A 24,860-nucleotide genomic window follows, 5' to 3' on the forward strand; every position below is an offset into this window, starting at 1 on the left:
CCCTATACTGGAAACCTACTGACCGCTACACTTACCTACATGCCTCCAGCTTCCATCCAGGACACACCACACGATCCATTGTCTACAGCCAAGCTCTAAGATATAACCACATTTGCTCCAATCCCTCAGATAGAGACAAGCATCTACAAGATCTCTATCAAGCATTCTTAAAACTACAATAGACACCTGCTGAAGTGAAAAAACAGATTGACAGAGCCAGACGAGTACCCAGAAGTCACCTCCTACAAGACAGGCCCAACAAAGAAAATAACAGAACACCACTAGCTGTCACCTTCAGCCCCCAACTAAAACCTCTCCAGCGCATCATCAGAGATCTACAACCTATCCTGAAAGATGATCCTTTACTCTCGCAGATCTTGGGAGACAGACCTGTCCTCGCTTACAGACAACCCCCTAACCTAAAGCAAATATTCACCAGCAACCACACATCACTGAACAAAAACACTGACCCAGGAACCTATCCTTGTAACAAAGCCCGATACCAACTCTGTCCACATATCTATTCAAGTGACATCATCATAGGACCTAATCACATCAGCCATACCATCAGGGTCTCGTTCACCTGCACATCTACCAATGTGATATATGCCATCATGTGCCAGCAATGCCCCTCTGCCATGTACATTGGCCAAACCGGACAGTCTCTACGCAAAAGAATTAATGGACACAAATCTGACATCAGGAATCAAAATACTCAAAAACCAGTGGGAGAACACTTTAACCTGTCTGGCCATTCAATGACAGACCTGCGGGTGGCTATCTTACAACAGAAAAACTTCAAAAACAGACTCCAACGAGAGACTGCTGAGCTGGAATTGATATGCAAACTAGATACAATCAACTCAGGATTGAATAAGGACTGGAAATGGCTGAGCCATTACAAACATTGACTCTATCTCCCCTGGTAAGTATTCTCACACTTCTTATCTAACTGTCTGTACTGGGCTAGCTTGATTATCACTTCAAAAGGTTTTTTTTTCCCTCTTACTTAATTGGCCTCTCAGAGTTGGTAAGACTACTCCCTCCTGTTCATGCTCTCTGTATGTGTGTAGATATATCTCCTCAATATTTATTCCACTCTATATGCATCCGAAGAAGTGGGCTGTAGCCCACGAAAGCTTATGCTCTAATAAATTTGTTAGTCTCTAAGGTGCCACAAGTACTCCTGTTCTTTTTGCGGATACAGACTAACACGGCTGCTACTCTGAAACTTGGAAAGTAGATTGTTCATCTGTGTATCTAGGGCCAAATACTTCCCTAGTCTAATGCTACCAAGTTCTGTGAGGGTTTACCATCGATGAATTTGGCCCTGGTCTTCATTTTTAGGCCCATCCATAAATGTAACAAAGACAAGAGTCATCCTAAAATAAAGTCTTGGCAACATGCTGAAATGGAAACTTGAAGAATCCATTTTCGGCAGAGATTCAAGATTCTTGATCCAGAGCTGGCTGTGGTGCATTACAGGTTAGATACCATCTAGGTACAGATAACTATGTCTTCCACTTTTCTCTACATAGCTCCCAGGCCTCTCCTGGGCCCCTTAAGACAATGAACAAACATCAAGCCACCATTTCATACTTCTATTGACTGCAGCAGAAATTATATCTAGAGCACTTTGAATGCAAAAAGTCAATCCATACGAGGTTCCTACATTAGAATTTCAGGTTTCCTCCAAATGTGTGGGCTCACTTTTGGGACACAAAAGAGGAATGAATATATTTTATACACCAATTCCTCATAGGTGTGTTAAGAAAGTGGTGGTAATTTTTCTTTCTACACATTTGCCTTGACTTGTTACTCTGGGCTTGGTATCTCTGGATGGTGACCTGAAGCAATCTAAGCCAGGTCTCTACAGTTACTGTTTTGGAAGACTAATCACAAAGATTCCATCTAGGATTTGAGAGAACTGTAACCATAGAAAGGTGTTCTAGGTTACATCTCTAGCTCCCAAGTTCTGTGCATTATTTAGTAAGGAGATGGAAGCAGCTGTGCAGGAGCTCAGGAAAGAGGAGACAAAATCAGGAATCTCCTACCCAATAGCCTTGTTTACTCCTTGTCCTTGATGTATAATAAACTCCTGAAAGGTTCCCCTCAGCACCATTCCTCAGAGAGAGAAAAAGAGAGAGAGAGAGAAAGAGAGAGAGAGAGCGCGCACATGTTTTCGCTTACGTTTAACTTTTAAAGCAGCAGTGACATCAAATCTCACCTTCCCCATTTTTAATGGAAGTCTCTTTGGAGGACCAGAGAACTGGTGCAGAAGCTTGCAGAAGGCCTCAATTTAAAGGGATGGGGTTACTGAATGTTTCACCAAAATGTATTTTCTTCCTCGTTTGTCAGATGTTTGAGTTAAATAGCGGGTAGCAAAAATAAAGTATGGTTAACAATTCCTTCCCCATTCACTTTCTCAGTTTCACTCTCTGGGTATTCGTTGTACTTAGGGCTGTTGATTAATTACAGTTAACTCAAACGATTAACTCAAAAAAATTAATTGTGATTAAAAAAATTAATCACGATTAATCACAGTTTTAATTGCACTGTTAAACAGTAAAATACCAACTGATATTTATTAAATTTTGCATGTTTTTCTACATTTTCATATATCTTATATTGTGTTGTAATTGAAATCAAAGTGTATATTATTTTTTATTACAAATATTTGCACTGTAAAAATGATAAATAAAAGAAATAGTATTTTTCAATTCACCATAAAATAAAAATAAATAAAAAACAAATTAATGGAGATATCCCATCTCCTAGAACTGGAAAGGACCTTGAAAGGTCGAGTCCAGACCCCTGCCTTCACTAGCAGAACCAAGTACTGATTTTGCCCCAGATCCCTAGGTGGCCCCCTCAAGGATTGAACTCACAACCCTGGGTTTAGCAGGCCAATGCTCAAACCACTGAGCTATCCCTCCCCCCTTGTATGTGGTAAGGTACCACATACAAGTACCTTAGTGAAACTTACAAATATAGATTTTTTTTTGTTACATAACTGCACTCCAAAACAAAACAATGTAAAACTTCAGAGTTTACAAGTCCACTCAGTCCTACTTCTTGTTCAGCCAATCACTAAGACAAACAAGTTTGTTTACATTTTCAGGAGATAATGCTGCCTGCTTCTTATTTACAATGTCACCTGAAAGTGAGAACAGGCATTTGCATGGCACTTTTGTAGCCAGCAGTGCAAGATATTTACGTGTCAAATATACTAAACATTCATATGCCCCTTCATATTTCAGCCATCATTCCAGAGGACATGCTTCCATGCCAACGCTCGTTAAAAAAAAATGCTTTAATTACATTTGTGACTGAACTACTTGGGGGAGAATGGTATATCCCCTGCTCTGTTCTACCTGCATTCTGCCATATATTTCATGTTATAACAGTCTTGTACGATGACCCAGCACATGTTGTTCATTTTAAGAACACTTTCACAGCAGATTTCACAAAATGCAAAGAAAGTACCAATGTGAGATTTCTAAAGACAGCTACAGCACTCGACACAAGGTTTAAGAATCTGAAGTGCCGTCCAAAATCTAAGAGGGAGGAGGTGTGGAGCATGCTTTCAGAAGTCTTAAAAGAGCAACACTCCAATGCAGAACCTACAGAACCCAGATCACCAAAAAAGAAAGTCAACCTTGTGCTGGTGGCATCTGACTCAGATACTGAAAATGAACATGCGCCGGTCTTATCAAGCAGAATCTGTCATCAGCATGGATGCATGTCATCTGGAATGGTGGAGCATGAAAGGAAATATGAATCTTTAGTGCATCTGGCACATAAATATCTTGCGATTCTGGCTACAACAATGTCATGAGAACGCCTGTTCTCACTGTCGGGTGACATTGTAAACAAGAACTGGGCAGTGTTATCTCCTGCAAATGTAAACAAACCTGTTTGTCTGAGCGACTGGCTGAACAAGGAGTAGGACTGAGTAGACTTGCAGGCTCTAAAATTTGACATGGTTTATTTTTGAATGCATTTTTTTTGGTACATAATTCTACATTTTTAAGTTCAAACTTTCATGATAAAGAGATTGCACTACAGTTCTTGTATTAGGTGAATTGAAAAATACTATTTCTGTTTTTTTACAGTGCAAATACTTGTAATGAAAAATAAATATAAAGTGAGCACTGTACACTTCGAAATCAATATATTTGAAAATGTAGAAAACATTCAAAAATATTTAAATAAATGATATTCTATTATTGTTTAACAGTGCGATTAATCGCGATTAATTTTTTTAATCACCTGACAACCCTACCTGTACCTGGCCACCCCTAGAGTCTTCCAAGAGAAACATGAGAAAATTTGTAAAAAGCGACAGTCCTGTGGCACCTTATAGACTAATAGACGTATTGGAGCATAAGCTTTCGTGGGTGAATACCTACTTTGTCAGATGCATGATGAAGTGGGTATTCACCCACGAAAGCTTATGCTCCAATACTTCTATTAGTCTATAAGGTGCTACAGGATTCTGTCGCTTTTTACAGATCCAGACTAACACGGCTACCCCTCGGATAGGAGAAAATTTGTTTTTAAAAAAATTTGTATTTAAAATTTGTATTTAAAAAAAAAAAAAAAAAAAAGCTTTTGCATGTTTTTCATAAATCAGAAAAGAACATATGCTCTTCCTTGCTGGGTCACCTCTAAGCACTACTTACTACATACAATGCTTTTTGTTACAGTACTTAGCAATTTTCCTCTTCCAAATGCTTTATAGTGGACTCAGACACTCACGTATGCATGGTTCACCCCTACGATGCAAAGTTCACCACTGAAAACACAAAGGCTAGTCAAGTAAGTGTGAAAATATAAAGTTCACAAATTTAAGTTTATCCTTAAAACTAAATCTGCTACTTCATAAAAACCAGTAAACTTTACTCTATGCCAGAGGTTCTCAAGCGCCATTCAAGTGGTCCGCGGATAGTTCCCTCTAAGGTGTGAGAGAATGAAGGGCCACCCACCTAATTAGAGGAGCTGGCTCCACTAATTAGGTGCCTGGACCCAGGAGAAGACGCATATGTAAGATGAGGTGGTGGTCTTGGGGGGAATAGAGAGTAGGTGGGAGGGGACAGTGGGGTGAGAAGAGAGGGTGGGGGGAATTTGGGACATGTAGGGCTGCAGCAGTCAGAGAAAGAGATGACTGTCCGCAGCTCAAGGCTGCAGCTGCCGGGGAGAGACCCCCCTCCTTCTGAGCCCCAGCTCGGGGGCTGTCATGGCAGGGAGAGAGGGAACATCCATTGCATTAGAAAGGTAAGACTACTAATATAAAAATATGAATTGTGCGCTTTTATTTGTAGAACAAAAAAATGTTTATTATTAAGATTTTCTTTATATAGAACTTTTATCCAACACGCTTTACAATGGTTAGCTAACGGTACAAACAATATGCAGATGAGGACATAAATGTTCCAACAGATAATGATAACACCATGTTGGTTTACCAAAATTGCCACTTTACAAAAAAGCAAGGAAGTCATCTCACGGCCATGAATCGTTCGTTTATACCACAGCAACCACATCCTTCCAATAACTCTAGAGAATATCAGTCACACCTGCTGTCTTTATAACATTAGACTTACTACTAAGCAAATCTAGTTTATTTTTTATATTTAAGTCTGAGAAACAGAGAATGTGCTTTCACAACTGGATCCTAATAAACTTCAAAGCTCAACAGTCAGCTTTTCAAGAGTTTTCTATTCTGCAAATGACCAATATTTCCTCAGAGGACAGAATTTTAGGGGGGAAAAAGGAACTAAAATGCGCTTCTAAAACAACCACCTATGCGTTCTTATTTTTTAAAGGGGATGCTTCTTTTGACATCAACATGCTTTCACTGGGAATCTCTTCACACTTCCATTGCACAGCCTTTTGGAAGTGGACTAGTTATTTTAAATACTCTTCACTATTTGACAGTCTGGGGGCCAATTCCTGAGCTCTTTACTTTGGCTCTAATTCAGGAAAACAACTCCAATCAAAAAAGCACTTAAACATATACTTGTGTCCCGCTGAAATCAAAATGCTTGGGATTGTGCATGTTCGATAGTATTTCCTGACTCAAGGCTGCGTGCATTTGGAATTTAGGATTTGATTATGTATTATTCATTTCTTAAACTCCAATTAAGAACGCATTTTCCTAAAGTGAACTCCACACTTCAAATAAATATATATGTGTTGCTGCCAAGTTGAAAGCAATATTCTAAAGGTAAAAGCTAAACAAAACATATAATTAGGGCTGTTGATTAATTGCAGTTTAATCGCAATTAAAAAAATTAATCGTGATTAATCGCACTGTTAAACAATAGAATACTAATTGAAATTTATTAAATATTTTTGGATGTTTTTTCTACATTTTCAAATATATTGATGTTTATTACAACAGTACAGTTGTTCACTTTATATTTTTATTAGAAATATTTGCACTGTAAAAATAAGAAATAGTATTTTTCAATTCACCTCATGCAAGTACAGTAACTCCTCACTTAACGTTGTAGTTATGTTCCTGAAAAATGCAACTTTAAGTGAAACCACGTTAAATGAATCCAATTTCCCCATAAGATTTAATGTAAATGCGGTTCCAAGGAAATTTGGGGGGGTGGGGTGGGCAGACAAAAGGCATTAGAAACTGTACAATACTGTACTGTGGTGGGGAGATGCCCCTGGCTTACCCTGGGGCTCAGGGCTGGAGGTGCAGGGTCTGGGAGTTAGGGTACAGGAGGGCGCTCAGGGTGGGGTGTGGGGTCTGGGAGGGAGTTAGGGTGCGGGAGGTACTCAGGGTGGGGGTGCGGGTACGGGAGGAGGCTCAGGGCTGGGACAGGCAGGAGGTGCAGAGCACTTACCTGGGGCAGCTCCTGTTTGGTGCAGGGGGTGTGCAGGTGGCTCTGCGCAGCGCAGCACCGCCCCCATGGCTGCGATTCTGGGAGCTGCCCCCCTGCAGGCAGGGCCACCTGGAACACAGGGGCTTTAGGGGCTGCAGGGCCCTGGGCTAAGAGGGCCCTGAGGCCCTGGCCTGCAGCTCTAAAGCCCCTTTCAGAATGCGGCCCTGCAAGCATGGGCCGGAGGACTCAGGAGGAGCAGGGGCAGTCGCACAGCCAACAGCCAAAGAGAAGCGGCGCTTTCCCCTTCAAAGTGCCACTTCTCTCCAGCCGACTTTGAAGGGGAAAGCACCACTTCTCTCCGGCCGCTGGCTGCATGGCTGCCCCTGCTTCTCCTGGGTCCTCTGGCCTGTGCTCGCAGGGCCGCATTCCGAAAGGGACTTTAGAGCTGCAGGCCAGGGCCTCGGGGGCCCCTTAGCCCAGGGACCTGCAGCCCCTAAAGCCCCTGCGTTCCGGGTGGCCCTGCCTGCCGGGGGGGGGCCTCCCTTCCTCCCTCCCTCCCAGAAAGTCCTAAGCAAACAGCTGTTTGGCGGCGGGGGAAGCGCTGGGAGGGAGGGACGGAGGAAGGGAGGGGGAGGAGGCGGAGAAGAGGAACTTGTGCAATGCTCCCTTGTAAAGTCAGCCAAACGACGTTATAAGGGAGCATTGCACAACTTTAAATGAGTATGTTCCCTAATGGAGCAGCGACGTAACTTCAAAATAACGTTAAGCGGGAGGACAGTAAGTGAGTAGTTACTGTACTGTAGTGCAATCTCTTTATTGTGAAAGTAGAACTTAGAAATGTAGATTTTTTTTTGTTACATAACTGCACTCAAAAACAAAACAATGTAGAACTTTAGAGCCTACTAGTCCACACAGTCTTAGCAATTGGCTGAACAAGAAGTAAGACAAACAAGTTTGTTTACATTTACAGGAGATAATGCTGTGTTCTTCTTATTTACAACGTCACCAGAAAGTGAGAACAGGTGTTTGCATGGCACTTTTGTAGCTGGTGTTGCGAGGTATTTACGTGCCAGATATACTAAACATTCATATGCCCCTTCATGCTTCAGCCACCATTCCAGAGGACATGCTGATGATGCTCATTAAAAAAATAACATATTAATTAAATTTGTGACTGAACTCCTTGGGGGAGAACTGTATGTCTCCTGTTCTGTTTTACCCACATTCTGCCACATTTCATGTTATAGCAGTCTTGGATGATGACCCAGCACATGTTGTTTGTTTTAAGAATACTTTCACAGAAGATTTGACAAAACGCAAAGAAGGTACCAATATGAGATTTCTAAGGATAGCTACAGCACTCAACTCAAGGTTTAAGAATCTGAAGTGCCGTCCAAAATCTAAGAGGGATGAGGTGTGGAGCATGCTTTCAGAAGTCTTAAAAGAGCAACACTCCGATGCGGAAACTACAGAACCTGAACAACCAAAAAAAGAAAATCCTTCTTCTGCTGGTGGCATCTGACTCAGATGATGAAAATGAACATGGATCGGTCCACTCTGCTTTGGATCGTTATCGAGCAGAACCTGTCATCAGCATGGACGGATGTCTTCTGGAATGATGGTTGAAGCATGAAGGGACATACGAATATTTAGTGCATCTGGCATGTAAATATCTTGCGATGCCAGCTACAGCAGTGCCATGAGAACGCTTGTTCTCACTTTCAGGTGACATTGTAAACAAGAAGTGGGCAGCATTATCTCCTGCAAATTGTAACCAAACTTGTTTGTCTGTGTGATTGGCTGAAATAGGACTGAATGGATTTGTAGGATCTAAAGTTTTACATTCAAAAATAAAACAATGCAGTTATTTTTTGTACATAATTGTACATCTTTCAATGAACATGTACATGTTCAACTTTCATTATAAAGTCTGCACTACGGTACTTGTATTAGATGAATTGAACTATATTATTTCGTTTGTTTTTTACAGTGCATATATTTGTAATAAAAATAAATATAACGTGAGCACTGTACACTTTGTATTCTGTGTTGTAATTGAAATCAATATCTGAAAATGTAAAAACATCCAAAAATATTTAAATAAATGGTATTCTATTGTTTAATCATGCAATTATTTTTTTTAAATCGCTTGACAGCTGTACATATAATCAAAGACAGGGATTCCTTAAGTCTCCTAGCCACCTAAGACCCAGATATATTACAGAAGCCCCAAACTACTATACCATAAGATTACCATCACTGCATGCTCTCTACAGCAGGGGTCAAATGACAAGGGCCACATGAGGACTAGTGCATTGGCCCGAGGGCCGCATCACTGACACCTCCCCTCGCTGCCCCTGCCCTGCCCCCACTCCACCCCTTCCATGAGGCCCTGCCTCTGCCCCGTCTCTTCTCCACCTCCTCCTCCAAGCGGTTTTAATAAAATATATACACTCAGTAAAGCCCCACCACCACCACCACTCCACCCCTGCTCTGCCTCTTCCAGGGGTTGCAGGTTTGTAGAAATGTTGGTGGTGCCCAGAACCTGCCCTCCCCCAACTCCACCCCCACCTGCCTAAAGCTCTGGGAGGGAGTTTGGATGGGGGAGGGAGTCTGGGGTGCAGACTCTAGGATGGAGTTTGGGTGCTGGGTGCAGGCTCCAGACTGGGGCACAGGGTGTGGGGTGCAGGATGGGTGGAGGGGTGCAGGCTCTGGGAGGGAGTTTGGGTGCTGGGTGCAGGCTCCAGGCTCGGGCAGGGGTGTGTGTGTGCAGGATGGGTGGAGGGGTGCAGGCTCTGTGATGGAGTTTGGGTGCTGGGTGCAGGCTCTGGGCTGGGGCAGGGGGTGGGGGTGCAGGCTCTGGGATGGAGTTTGGGGATAGGAGGGGGTGCAGGGATGAGGGTTGTGGGGCTGGGGATGAGGGGTTTGGGGCATTGGAGAGGCTCGGGGCATTGGAAAGGCTCAGGACTAGGGCAGAAGGGCAGGGGAAGGGCAGTGCACTGGTTTTAGTGGAGGGAGGCACTAGGACCCTGCGGCAGCAGGTGATGCCGGAAGCCAGCAGAGCGGAGTGGAGTCAGCATGAGCTGCAGGCTCCGGGCGGTGAGGGGGCAGCAAGTGAGGCTGGGGGACACTCGGGGGAGGTGTGTGGGGGCGGCAGGCGGGGCCATGGGAGAGACCCAGCCCCAAACATTGGGGAGCAGCACCCGGGGAGCTTAGCTGCCACATAAAATAACTCGGGGTGGGGGTGAGGGGAGTTTGGCGGTGACAGGAAATAACTGGGGAGGGGCGCGCGGGGAGCTTGGCGGACTGCAGGGAAGAGCTCCACGGGCTGCGCGTTTGAGACCCCTGCTCTACAGCTTTTAAACCTTACCACTGAATAATCCGAGGGTAAGATGTACTCTTCTATTGGCTGAACCTTGCTGCAGATAAGAAACAGTAACTAGTTTCCACTTTATATGCAAGATATGACTCATCTCAAAGGGAAACAAAAATACTCACTCATTAAATAAAAACACACGAACACAAATATTTCCAACATGAGTATTAAAGACAGGTAACTACAAATTAACTTTAATCTTTTGTAAATAAACAAAAGAACACCACCCTGATATAAACTTCAGCGCAATAACTTTACGTAAGAAACCAAATCAAAGAACATTAGGAAGGTAAAGGTCACTTGAGTATCAGAGTTATTTATTTGGGTACCAAATCCACAGTCTCCTTATCAAATCTCTGTGGTATTTTTGGACCCTTCACCCTTCCAGAATAAAGTAACGTACGTTCCTAGCTCAAATATTTTCATTGTGCTTTTAACATTCAAATGCTTTCAGACATCAAAGAGGAACAAGACTATAATCCAGATATAGTCTAATTTCCTCAGCCCTGCAAAAATTGAGCTAGTGAAAAACAGTGTATTTAAATGCAAGGATTAGTAAATGTTTTCTTTTTTCAGCCAGTACTCCTGCCTGCACTTGAAAGCAACTCTGTTTAATTGCTGAATGGGTTAAAGTAAAATGTAACCACATGCTAGACAGACTGCTGTTAGGAGGGTGGAGGGGAGAGAACCTGAGTCAGGGACCTAGTAGTGGACAATTTTGAAAATTATAGTGTGTATCAATAATGGAGAGAACATTGAGATTCGAAAGGAATAATCTGTAGTAACAGAAAAAAATAGCAACTGTCAGCAACAAAGCTATTAGTACCAGGGCTTTTACCTTTGCCATAGCTAAGTCTGGAGGTAGTGACATGACAAACTTAGACACAGCAAATAGAATGTGAGGAAAATATACACTGGAAGTGAGCCACTTCTCTCAGAAAACATTGCTTTGGAGCCCAGAAATATATATTTCCAGCATGAAACTCATTGTCCTATTCCCAGTAATATATATTGGGATGCAATGATAGCTGCTAATTGTTTTTTCTATATCTGTAGCTATCTAAAGGATACCCAGTTATATGTATGTCATTGAATAAAAATGCTACCTGAATGAGAAACCAGGAGCCCCTAAATAAACATGCATCAGTTTTCATTCCTCGTGACAATTTACATGCCATTGCTACTTAAAATAGGTATTCTCAATCCATGTGTCCTTTAACTTCCCCATCACTACATCTTCCACCGCAGATTACGACAATATTAAAAAGTGGCCCATTGCTAGCTCAGTGTCAACTTCTAGGGGAACAGGCTCTCATGAGTTCAGAAGGTTCTCACAGGAACTGAAAATACCACAGACAGGAGACGTACAAAGCACCACAGACAAGAGAGGTACAAAGCCTGGTGGTAGCCACGTATAGGAGGAGGGCTTCCTCAGAGTTTGCTTATGTGCACTAAGCCACAAGGCCATTCTCCAATGGTTCTTTCTCTAAAAGAAGAAAGCCATGGGGCTTGCAGTTTCTAACATGCTGAGCCCTGATCTGCACTGACTAGGGAAACAGTTGAAACACTATTAGCATGTTTTCAGAAAAGACTGATTTTATTATGGTGGTAGCTTTCATCCTAGGGGAGATGGGGAATACGGAGTGTAACTATGGACATAGCAGAACGGGGGTAATAAAGATTATGCCCTACAAAGGTGGAATAGTAGGCAATAAGGAAGGTTTGAGTAAAACCACAGGAAACCAGCCTGTGATTTACAGAACAAAGAAAATTAATTCTGTAGATGAACAGAGGGGAAGAAAACAAGAACAGTATGTACTGTGAGGCGGCCCTACAAGGGACCCAAGAAGGTGGGGGGATGTCATCTTTGTAGGTCTGGTCGTGACACAAACTTGAGCTGGAGTTTCCTAGATTAACCATACCTCACCCCTGTGAACTGACGGGAAGATGCAGCAACGAGCACTTGTCTGTACACTCAATGTAACCTACCATGTGGGTTTTTCCACAGGACAGGAGCAGCTAGCCTAGAAGACTCTTTCTGCTCCAACTGACAAAAAACCAAGATTAATTTATAATGGAAACCCCAACACAACCTTAACTATAGCATCCTGACTGCAATGCTATAATCTGATCTGCGTGTGAACTAACTCCCATCGTCTCAATGGTATTTATCTTACTTTAACTCCTGTTACAAAAGGGTTGAGTCATATAGCAGAGCTAGCCAAGTAACAAAACTGCAGGGCTTGCTAAAACTCCGACTCAAGGATAAACAGGCTCTGTCCTAAAACAGGTTACGAGAGCGACACTCCACAGGAGCATTGTTAGCCAGACTTCAGATCCTCTAAACAATGGCATTTTCTTTATGCTGTAGAGAGTATTACAGTCCTGCCAAGAAAGTGGGGGGGGGGGGGAAGCAAAGCACTGCCCTTCAGTTCATGGTAACATGTATTAACCAGTGCCTGAGAAACCAGATACCTTAGCAACCTCATGTAGGGACAATAACCCAATCAGATTTCAGTGTCAGGAGAAGAGGAACAGTATTTACTGTGCATACAGATTAGTTGCAAAACTGGGTCACTTCTTGCCTTTTTTTTTTGGTGCCGGGGGGAGAAGGCTTCTTTTTCAAATCTTTTAGAGTCTTTGCCTGGACTTTAAACCTACCTGGTGCAAGGTGGAAATCCCCAGCTGTCTGAGCTGATGAAATCACACCTGCATGTGTAATGTTAAAGCATGTTACATTGACTAGGCTTTGTATTTCTTAGAATTCAGCTCATTCGCTACTTACCGGTTCTTCTCTAGTTCGTTGTGTGTAGACCTGGAAGACAAACAAAAATTTGGATTAGCTCCCTTCAACCTCACAGCACAGTAATCCAACTGCTGCAAGCCATAAACATTTCCAAGAGTACAACTCAGCATAGAGTCAACCATTTGTATATATTAAAATATTCAGCCATAACTCTCCACTCTCTCTTGCTGTGAGACACACTTCCCATGCTAGGTCTATATTTACCTGCTGTTCCAGGATGCATTACTGTAAATTTACATCAGATATTTAAAAACATCCAAAACCCAGAATCGAGACAATGGTGAGAGCAGAGGACTGGGAGTCAGGAGTCCTGGGTTCAATTCCTGGCTTTGCCACTGACTCCATGTGTGATCACAGTTGAGTCACTTAACCTCTCTGTACCTCAGTTTGCCCATCTGTCAAATGGGAATATTGATACAACCTACCACACAGAGCTATAATAAGGCTTAATTCATGTACCTAAAATATTTTGAGATCTTCAGATGGAAGTTGCTCTGTAAAGCAACATTGGACATGTCATCCAAAGGGTCACTAGCAACATCTATCCCACTTGCTGCCAGAGCGGAAAATTTGCCCAGCATTTGGGTATGTGGAGGTGGGATGTAAATACAGGGACAGGTGTAGAGGAATGCTTGTGAGCACTACAGGGTTGAGGCAGTGTCTGTGGGATTCAAATATGGTTCCCCAGCTCACCTCCAGTACCTCTCACAACTGGAGATACCAGCACCCTCACAAAACTCACAGTAGAGCATCTGTACCCTAAAAAGGTACTTAGCCTCATACTTACATCACTAAAAACATCTGAAAATGTGTGTTCTTGTCTTTATACCTGTATACCAACAAGCACACCACTGCTATTCAAACAATAGCTCATAGCTGGAAAATTAAAGTGACTCGAAACAAAACGGAAATCGACTAATCTATTTTCACTGTCTGTGTGTATGATGACAATGTGAATAGACATAGTTAGGTGATGGGTACACTAGAGACCTTACAGAGGCACAGCTGTACTGATGCAGCTGCGCTGCTGCAAGATCTCTCGTGTAGCCTTAGAAATCTCACGTCGATATAATTAAACCATCTCCAATGAGCGGCAATAACTAGGTCAGTGGGAGAAGCTCTCCTGCTGACATAGCGTTGTGCAAACTATCACTTATGCCTGCAAAACTTATGTTGCTCACGGGGGTGTTTTTTTCACGGCCTTACATATTAGTGTCTTTTCATCAGTGTTTATGATCTACCATGTTATTAACAGCCCAGGTCATTTTATTTTAAAATATACAAATTTTAATCTAACATGTCCCTTTAATATAAGGTCATCTTAAAATAGGAGTAAATGAGCCAAGAGCTTAATAAAAAGGATCTATTTTCTGTAATTTGGCATCACATTTCTTCCGGAGCTCTGAGAAGATTATCCTCTATCCCCCATCTGGAGAATCCTGCAGAGAATTCTCCAGTTAGGGAACTGAATGAAGGTTCACAGCTCCATGGGAAACCCTCTACTAATTAGGCGCTTCCCAAAAAAGGAGGGAAAAGTGCTGAACAGGTGTTAGGAGTTCTATAAAGACCACAACTAAACCTATAGACATTTGAGAAATAAAACAATTTTACAGAAACAAGCCCTGAAGATTAAAGCTTAACTAGCCACAGTTCAGAGCCTATAACTAGATGGCCAAATCTTTAAGGCATGTCAGTGGAATGTGTCTGATTTGGTATTGGACACTGGTCTCTCAGGGTGTATCTGCATTTCAATCTGGAGGCGTAAATTTCAGTTTGAGGAGATACACCTGCACTAACCTGACGAGCACATATTCATTTGCATTAGTGCAGCTACACTCTACTTTTAGCAGGCTGGCTTGTTCAATGCTAGCATGGGTACGTCTTCTCGAGCTGGGAATTACACCAGCCATAGACGCCGACGCCATGGGTGCTCCAGGGCTGGGGCACTCAGAGAGAAAAATTAGCAGGTGCTTAGCACCCACTGGCAGCCAGCTCCCCTGCCACCTCCCCACCAGCAGCCCCCGACTGCCTCCTCCCCATCCCGCCCAGCACCTAGTGCATGCTGCAAAACAGCTGTTCCACGATGTGCAGGAAGCACTGGGAGGGAAGGAGAGGAGCAGGGACAGGGCACGCTTGGGGGAAGGGGGCAAAAAGAGGCGGGGAAGAGGCAGGGTGGGGTGGAGTGAGGGCGCGGTATGGGGCGGAGCAGCTCGAAGTGCAGACATACCTTTAAAGGCACAGTATACTAACACAGACTCCTAAAGCTAGACAAGCTCCCAAAGTAATTGTTTTAATTTCCCATCATGCAAATCCCTAAAGAGGGGTCACCCTCAAAGTGAAAGAAAAGAATCAACTTTTTATTTTGCTGGTTAAATGAGCAACTAATGCTGGATCTTGAGTGTACATTTTTAATTTTATTTTTACATATATCTTCTGACAGCTGGTAAACCTGCACACTAAGGATCAGGTTTCAAAATGTGGCGTTCCCATGGCCATCTGTGACTGTAGATATGCAAGTCACCTGCATGTGTACGCTTAGTGCAAGTCTAAGTGGCAGCTGCCCATACTACTTAAACTTCTGCCTGGGAGGGGGTCTCTGTGCCAGCCCAATGTAGGCTGGCCTAGAGAGTAGCACTATTTAGGACAGACAAGGAGCTGACAGATTCATAATTACGTGGATACAGTGGCCCTAGCAGCTTCTGTAACTGACACAGAGGGCATAAGTCTGCCAATTATTTCATAGACTAGAGCAACTGCACTGCAGCCCTGTGCCCTGGCCCTAGGTAAGGGGGCTCTCACACCTTTTGAGTCCCCTGTATTTCACTTACATAAAGCCTGATTACTTGTTGGATGAGTGAGAGTGAAGTGGCTTGCACCCTTTTTTTTAATGCAAGTGACAATTTAAACCAGCAAATCCCATCTGCTCATGCAACTGGACTGTAAATTCTACCATTTACACATCAAATGACAGTGCTCATTAACTATTTGCAAAAAACTGAACCTCCCAGAGACTGGGTCAAGGCCCCTTTAAAATCTGACCCCAAATTCTTTGGAACGTGTTATTAGTTTTATTTACTGTATGTTTCTGCAGGAGACTTTGCACTCTTCCTGGCTATTCCATTAACAGTTATAAAGCCAAAGATATGCAATGAATTGAATTCCTATATTATATTGAGCCAATTATCAAGGCCAGCACAGAAAGAACAAAGTTTGGCTCACTGCTGTGAACAAAATTAAAACAGCAGGTTCCTCCTATTCCTCTCACACAGGAGACTCTTTATTACCTATCTTCTTTCCAATGAACAACACAATTCTGAGGGGGTCACAGTCTTTTCATCAAGTCAGGAAATTTATGCTGTGACTTTTAACCATATCGCCTGCAAAAACTTTCCCAGCACAGCTGAATTCGAACAAAAGAAGCTCAGCAAACATAAATGGATCCTGCCAAGTTGTTACCCGTGCTAGGAGCACCAGCTAGATTTAAGCGAACGACAAACATTTTTCAAAAGTCTGATATCCTCGTTATCATTTAGACTCATTTGCATTTTTATATTTACTTAGCCTGGACAATGAAAATAGAAAAGGCAGTTTCTATTCTCTTCTGTTTATAGTCAGTTTCACTTTCTGCATCTGGCATGATTTTTTTCTATCTTTGGGTTGCAAACATTACAAAGATTTATTTGGATTTAAATAAGACACTGTTGTCATTGAAATGGAAAAAATAAAATTCATGACCATGTCTGTTAATATTAAATTTTCTAACAACTTTAAAAAAAAATAACTACAAAAATCAACCACAAAATATTGGGTCTAAACTGACTGTTAGTTTTACTTAAATAAAAAAAATCTTCATTTCTCTTCTGATTAATATCAGCCAGAATCTGGACATAAACCAGGCTATCGATTGCTTTTTACTTTGACGGTTAAATATTCAGAATTATAGAACACCATCAACTTTCTGATCCAACAACATGGGTACAAGATATACAAAATGTTCAGATTTTCAAGTGGATGGTAAGTTGTTGAAAGTAGTCCTAAAGTTACACCAATGAGATTAGACATATTTCTCTTGGATTTTTGTTTTACTCTGTATATTTGACAGTACTTTGTATACAGTCAGTTTCACTGTTGTTGATGGTCTGTTGCACTTTGTGCCTCCTGCATTAGGATATCACTCTCTGCACTGATCTGAGGGAGCTCACATTCATGCTGCCACACAGGCCATGCCAGAGGGTGTTTACCAGTAGCTGAGCAAAGCTGAAACTGCAGAGGCAGGATCAGAGAGAGAAAGGGGAGGGCCCGAGCATGGTTGCTATTGTTTTTCTCAGCCTGTCCTGTATCCCCTCCTCAAAAAGACCTTTCTACGCATCAGCAGGATAGGAAGAAAAAAAACATTAAAATTTAAAAATCCAGGACATCCTATTCAAAGTGGGCTCAATCAGAAAGGTGATTTGTTTTATACATTATTAAATTTAAAGGAACACTGCCAATTTTTTTTCAATAAATGATTAAATTGTCACATAAATGGAAGGACTGTTGTGATAATTGGGCTTACAAATTTACTCTAATTATGAGCTCAACGCTAAAAAGTATGTGAAAGTTCATAAAATGTCAAAATAACCTATAACAACAAATGTTAATGGCAAAAGGTACAAAAGGGAGACAGAATAACTGAATTAGTCTAAACAAAAAGGCCACATTGATATGATTCAAGGACTTTGTTGTATGCTTGTTAAAAATAGGAGGCATGGAGCTGGAAGTTAATAAGCCAAAATTGGTATGCCAGGTATTAGGTCTAATTGGTGAACAAAATAGTAGGTTATTCCACCCATGACTCCCTTTTTGGGTATTTAAAAGAAAGATTTTGTGGGGAAAGAATGAAAGAACAAAACAAAGGCTGAAAGGACAGAAGCTACTGGAGCGAGCGTTACCTTCATGGCTGCCATCCCCCACCATATCCTGGCACCCCAGGACTTCATCTTCCTGATTCGGAGAGATCTCGTGGCCCAAATGGGCTACAGAGAGTGTGACCCAGATGACATCGCCACCCCTACTGGCTCCAGCTGAATCCCAACCACCACCTGGGATGACAGTTATTACTGTACCATCTTTAATACAATCTAAGTGTGGACGAAACCATACTATTGAACATTACACCGATTGACTGTGAAATCCTTAAACATCACATCTGTGACAATCGCTCCACCGCTAAGGGGACAGCTATACGGTCCCTGAAACCTAACCACCAGATAGTGATCAAACCAGAAGACAAAGGGGGAGCGCCACAGTAGTCCTCATCCATTATGACTATGTTAACGAGGCCAACCGACAACTCTCTGACACCACCTACTATGAAGAACTCAAAGACGACCCCACCCCACAATTTACCCAGGAATTTAAGGATATCATCAAATCCTTCCTTAAACAACTTCAAGAGAAATGCAACAAACTCATCCTCCACAAACCCACCCCAGGACCTTCTACATGTTTCAAGATATACAAACAAGGGAACCCAGGCAGACCCATCAAAAGGAATACAGGGTCTCATAGAAACCATCCTCAAACCACTCAACACACAAAGGGACAGCTTCCTCCAAGATACAAGCGACTTCTTCAACAAATTCCGCAACACCAACAACCTCCCTCAGACCATCATCTTTGCCACTATGGATGTCACCTCCCTATACACCAACATCACTCACAATGATAGCATACCTGCCTGCCTCAAATATTACAAGACAGTGGACAACCCAGTGGACAGATATCCACCGCAAACACAACGCCAAACTCATCCATAACAATTTTACATTAAACAAAAACACATTGTTCAAATCATGAGAACAGCCATGACTACTAGGATGGCTCCCCAAATATGCCAACCTCTTCATGTATGCAGTGTTGTTGTAGCCATGTTGGTCCCAGGATATGGAAAAAGTACAAAGAGTATCACAGTTAAATACAAGACACTGGATTTATAACTTCTCTTTTCCCCAAAAAGGACAGTTATTACCATCTTTGATACCATCTACAACAGGGTTTTTTCCCCTAACTAAAATTGTCTACAGCTAAAGGAAAACACGATGTTGTTAAAATGAAAGTCTTATTTAATACTTAACATTTCAAATGCTTTAACTGTTTTTCCTTCTTTTCTGTGTCTTTAATTAAAGGTTAAAAGGATTTTTAAATGGTGTTTGCGCCATAGTATTAAGCAGGCTGAGGTCTCTGTATACCAAACCCCAGACCTAGTTTAATAAAGTTTAATGTTGGACAGTGACTGGGTTATGTTAACACCTTTAGCCTATATATTCCATCAAATTAATACAACAGGACCCGATTTAAGATATTTTGGAAACAACTCATGAAGAGATCAGGAGTTATCTTTAAAAGTTTAAATCACGAGAAGTTCAGGAAACTATATGACAGAAATAATGGAGCAGTTAGCCAGTTCCTCACAATGTTTGTTTTTAATATGAAACCAGAAATGGAGACTGAAATAAGAGCTTCCCAAAGCCTTCATCACATAGATTTCGACAGCTGTATGCAAAAAATAACAAAGCATTATGTCCATATAGAAAACATGCAAAACAAGGACCATAATAATCCACTATAGTTTAATACACAATAAACTATTACACTCCTATAAATAACTTTGTCATCCCAGTCCTTTTCTAATAATGTGTTATTGAAGTATTAAGCTACACCAAACTCTAAGAGTGAGACACAGTAAATAATACATCTGCTTAGCCTAGTTTTTTTATTTAAATAAAATATTTTCTCATGGCATATGAAATTAACCTGGAAAAATAAATGCCCATAATCAATGCCCAGTTCTAATTAACTCTCTTCAAATCAGCAGTCTCATGAATGCCCAAGGTTAACACCAACAGACAAGGTGGGTGAGGTAATATCTTTGATTGGACCAACTTCTGTTGGGGAAAGAGACAAGCTTTCGACATCCACCGATATACCGTCAAGCATTTCTTGCTGTACAGCAGCTTTATTGCTCTCCTGGGAATTCATTACAAATCATGGGGATTTCTTTATACATGTTGCATCTCCATTTGAACAGCATCACATCCCAACCTCTCACAGCAGCAGAAATTGCAGTAATGGCTGCAATCCTCTGAGTATAATAGTTTCAACAAAATACATGCATGCAAAATACTAGTCCTTCTGGGCAAAAGGTCACTTCTAATACACAAACTGAGGAATTGGGTTTTATGTAGTGAACAAAGCAAGGTTAGGGTAGAGAAGATAGAATTTACCCACAGACCCAATCCACAGGCAGGCTATGTGGCTGTGACAGAGATTATCCCATAGAATAGCTGACTCTCCTATGGGGGAATTTAGGGCTCTGAATCTGTAGAAGCATGGACCTTCAACCTAGACCACTCTGCTGTGGCAAGGAGACTACCTCCACAGCTTATGGGGGGTGTAAAGGCTCACTGTGCCACCACTCTACCCTAAGCCCCACACACAGCTCTGCCATGAGGTTTAGGTCATACAACTAGCTTTCTGCTGTGCCTTCACAGTAGAGGGAATTTCACCCTCAGGGAGCAATTTTGGGCTGTTAGTAGAAATAAAGTATATAGCTCAGCTTTGCAAAATTAGCATTATTATTTGTATGACTGTAGCACTTAAGAACACAGTCATGGTCCAGGACCAGATGTGCTAGGTGCTGTACAAACACAAAAGATGGTCCTTGCCCAGCAACCCCGACAAAAATCTACTCATCCCTCCCTTCACTATGAGGAGGCTTATAATGAAAGATATTTTTCTAGCCCATAATATAGTTACCTTGACTGAGTTTAGGAAATCCCATAATATAATATTGATAGATACTGGAACTGCCTGTATGCCCTGTCTTGCCAGTAACCGGTCATTCTGGCCACATCACCCTCTCCCCTTCATGTCCCTCCACTGGCTGCCCCTTCTCTAGAACATCAAATATAAGATTCTCGTTATTAGTTTCACAGCCCTTCACAACTTAGCCCCCAAATGCTTATCCCTTCTGGTATTCTACTGCACCACCTCTTGGCTCTGCCAACTACTGTAACCTTTGATCACCTGTCCGTCTACTCCTCCAACACACACCCTGCCAGGCTACCCTGTGAGCATGAATCATCCTCTCAGAACTAGTACATCAAATGCTGACCCCTTCTCCTTCAGATCTCTCCTCAAACTTACTTCTGCTGGAAAGGTGCCAACTCACAGTGGCTAGGCAGATGGAAAGTTGGAATGTTCAATGTTTATTTTATTGTCTCTATTTTTTTTTTTTAATTAATTGATCCAGAGTCACCTAGTTGTGTACATAGGTCCTGAACTAATGCCCAGTGAAGTCAATGAGAGTCTTTCCATTGGCTTCCAAAGGCAGTGGATCAAACTCATAACTAGGCTATGAAAACATGGGCCTGATCCAAAGTCCATTACAGTCCAAAGAAGGGTTCCTATTAACTTCGGCAGGTTCGGGATCAGGCCCTGTGCACTTTCTATGAATGTTACCCTCATCTTCCATCCCCCTTTCCTTCCAACAGCTAAAATGCAGTGAGTTTGTCTTAGATTAGCAGCAGTTCATTAATATAGTGTGTTAGCCCTCTTACAATAAAATGCTTGGTGCAGTATGTGGGGGATGTAAGAGAGCTTGCTGGCTAGACGATCCATAAAGACACACTGCATGTCCTCACAAATTCCATGTTTTATATAGATAGGACTTTTTAACTCTGTCTTACCATTTATTGTTTGTATAGCAGTAGTGCCTAGAGGCCATAATCAGGGGGATTTAGAGCCCTGTTGCGCTAGGCTCTGTGCACAGATAAAACAAGAGCCACCCTTGCCCTTAGGAGCTTGTAATCTAAGTATCTTCCTTGGACATACAGAGAGAGTGCAACCAAGCAACCATGACTTTGAAAACTGATCTAATATTTTGTGCCATAAACTAGCAATCGTGGGAATGAGTGACAAGGACTGGATCACATGATGATTACCTGTTCTGTTCAATCCCTCTGGGACACCTGGTATTGGTCACTGTCGGAAGACAGGACACTGGGCTAGATGGACCTTTGGTCTGACCCAGTATGGCCGTTCTTATGACAATCTGTTACCATGGATTTGTACATCATCTAGCACAATGGGGCCCTGATCTTGGCTGGGGCCTTTAGGTGCTACAGTAATGCAAATCATAGTAATAGTACAGCCTGTGCATGAAACAACCAAATCTTTGGTTAAGCTGGAGAAGCTCATGACTGGGAGTTTCAAAGGAGCTTCAGGGAGTTAGCTGCCCAATTCCTACTGAATTTCTATGAGATTTGTGGGCCTAACCGTTCTTTGGGAAGAAACCACAGTCCAAAGTCACAAATGCCACATACTACAGTCCCAGCTCAACTTCATTTATCAGTGAACCCAAACACCTCCTGGTGAGTAGCGCAACAGCCATAGGTTCTTTTCTTATTCCGCATTTTTGTCCAACATTATTTTCCAATCCCCTCAGATGTGCTGGCCTTGGTATCTGAAGAAAATGTTTTTCTACAAGGGACTAAACTGAGAAGGCAGAATAGGCTAAGGTTTACATCCCCACTGACGTCACTGGAGTTGCACCAGATTAATGTGGCCCCAAGTTCTGGCTGGTTTCTTTGTTACTCTTAGTCTGACATCTGAATCCTTCCAAGGCTGTGATCAAAGCCTTTTTCCCAGGACCAAATGAGTCCCCTTCCAGAGTTCACATTCTCAGTCTCCAACAGGGAAGTAGAGCAGGGGACACAGAGTCACTGGCATCTGTTACCGTTTACTCGTACTTGCAAAAGAAGCAATGGCCATGCAGATGGTCTCAGTTACTAATCAGGGGAAGGGCAGACAATGGGGAAGAGACCCTCAATAGAGAACAGGATAGTGAAGTCTTCAGACAGACACTTTAAACAGTGTCCTACTGGGGCAAAGTGTCCCACAAATCACAGCTAGGAACTCCACTGACTTTAAAGGCCCGTAGTAATATTGGATCCCAGCTTTATAGAATTAAAGGATATTTTCAAGCCCCGTTTTTAGCACAGAAGCCAGGGTATCCCAAGGGGTCACAGGCCAAAGCTGCAACGATGCTGGCACCATCTTATACTCAGCTCTAACACGAGAGGATGGTATGTACGGCAATGTAACCAATCCATTACGAACTTACACACTGGGATGCAGGGCTCCATATAAAGGGTGCTGATCCTAGAACCTTGCCCTCAATATCTGTAGAAGAGCCACTCCATTCCACCTGGGCTATGGGGAAAGGGCAGGATTTGGCCATACAGAACCAGAACAAAAGATCATAAGAATTGTCATGCTGGGTCAGTCCAACAGTCCATCTAGCTCACTATCCTGCCTCTGACAGTGGCTAGTACAGAGCATCAGGCGGCATATACAGAACAGGGCAGTTAGAGAGATCGCCCCCATGTTCCCCTCCCAGCTTCTGGCTGGCTTAGGGTCACCCCGAGCGTGGGGTTTGCATCCCTGACCATCTTGGCTAAAGTCATAACAGCAATTATAGGAAAATCTGGATTTATCGCATAGCCCTGGGATGATGCATGCTTCGGTGCTCTGTGGGGAGGGGGGGTGCTTGTGAACTCGAGTCGCAAGAACAATAAGGGGCTAGAACATGTCCAGTGAAAACTGAAACTTCAAAGTTTGGGCAACAAAACTCTTTGAAGTCTCAATTGAGCATGCGTGAACTGAAACTTTAAGTCTTATAAACTTGTCAAATTTGAACAGATTTTCACAGGAACAGGAAAAGATATCTCCAACATTAAGGCCATACCCTGACTAATTTCAAGTCCATGCTGCAAAGCATGGGGGCATTACAGCTTCTCAAAAAATGGTCCTAAAAAATTTAAAAAAAAAAAAAGGGGGGGGGGGGAAACAACAGTTTTCTTTAGCCTTATTCTTGGAAACCGCTGAACCGTTTGGCTGAAACTTTCAAGAAAAATTCAGCTTGACACAGACAACCAGTACAAACAATTTTATTTCAAATAGTTAAAGTTTAGCAAAGTTATACGTAACTGAAAACAAGGTCTTAGAATGGGAAGTATCAGGCAACCTTAAAATAGGCAGTGCTACTAGCCTCACCTACAATCTATTGAGAAGAGGTCAAGACATCTCTGTCGTCCTCCACTCCAATGGTCAATATTAGAGATAAACATCTCTCCTGCACAGAACGTTCCTAACATTGTCACAGACTCCCTTTCCGGATCTCACTGGGAGACTCCTACAGAAGGATGAGATCAGCTTGTGTAAGTGTACACTACGCTAATCACACATCCAAACTTCACTATAGGATAATCAGAGAGATTAAAAACAAGCAAACCAAAACAAGTCTAGAAATAGGTAGCAAAAGGAAGTCTTTAGCCAGGGGTGGCTCTATGTATAGTGCGTAAGTCACTTCTGAAAATGGGACTAGTACTTATGAAAATTTTACCAATTGTCCTCATTTTCTAGATGGCAGGATCTGTAGCTGTAGGATGACTTGCCTAAGGTTTTACAAGTTAGCGGCAGGGTCAGGAATGGAACTCAAGACTCTTGAATCCCAGCCCTGTGCCCTACACCATGCTTCTTCCCACGTGACATTACTTTTTAGTAAGAGGGTCACGTCCAGAAATAGCCTCAGAAACGTCCACTGCAATGAAAAACTCTGTTGAGAAAAACATATTTCACCATGCTCAAACTGTGAGAACTGCTTCTTACCTTGGGAAGGTAATGAGGGCGGTTTCCCTTGAGAGAGAGAGCTGGAAATAGGGCTATTTGATTCAAAATGCCACTTGGTTAAAAACAACTTTGTTTGAAGAGAAAATGATTGTACTTACAAAGT

General features: G+C 42.3%; 1 protein-coding gene across 3 annotated transcripts in view; it reads right to left on the minus strand.

Annotated features, from left to right (window-relative positions):
• MXI1 (MAX interactor 1, dimerization protein) overlaps positions 1-24,860 on the minus strand; it is a 90,128-nt gene that overhangs the window by 36,005 nt on the left and 29,263 nt on the right. For all 3 annotated transcript variants that reach the window (XM_034775922.1, XM_034775924.1, XM_034775923.1), the window contains one exon: positions 13,004-13,033. In XM_034775922.1, coding sequence (XP_034631813.1) covers positions 13,004-13,033 — 30 coding nt within the window. The remainder of the gene's footprint in view (positions 1-13,003; positions 13,034-24,860) is intronic.

Source organism: Trachemys scripta, chromosome 7 (assembly GCF_013100865.1).
Source record: "Trachemys scripta elegans isolate TJP31775 chromosome 7, CAS_Tse_1.0, whole genome shotgun sequence".
Classification (NCBI taxonomy): domain Eukaryota; kingdom Metazoa; phylum Chordata; order Testudines; family Emydidae; genus Trachemys; species Trachemys scripta.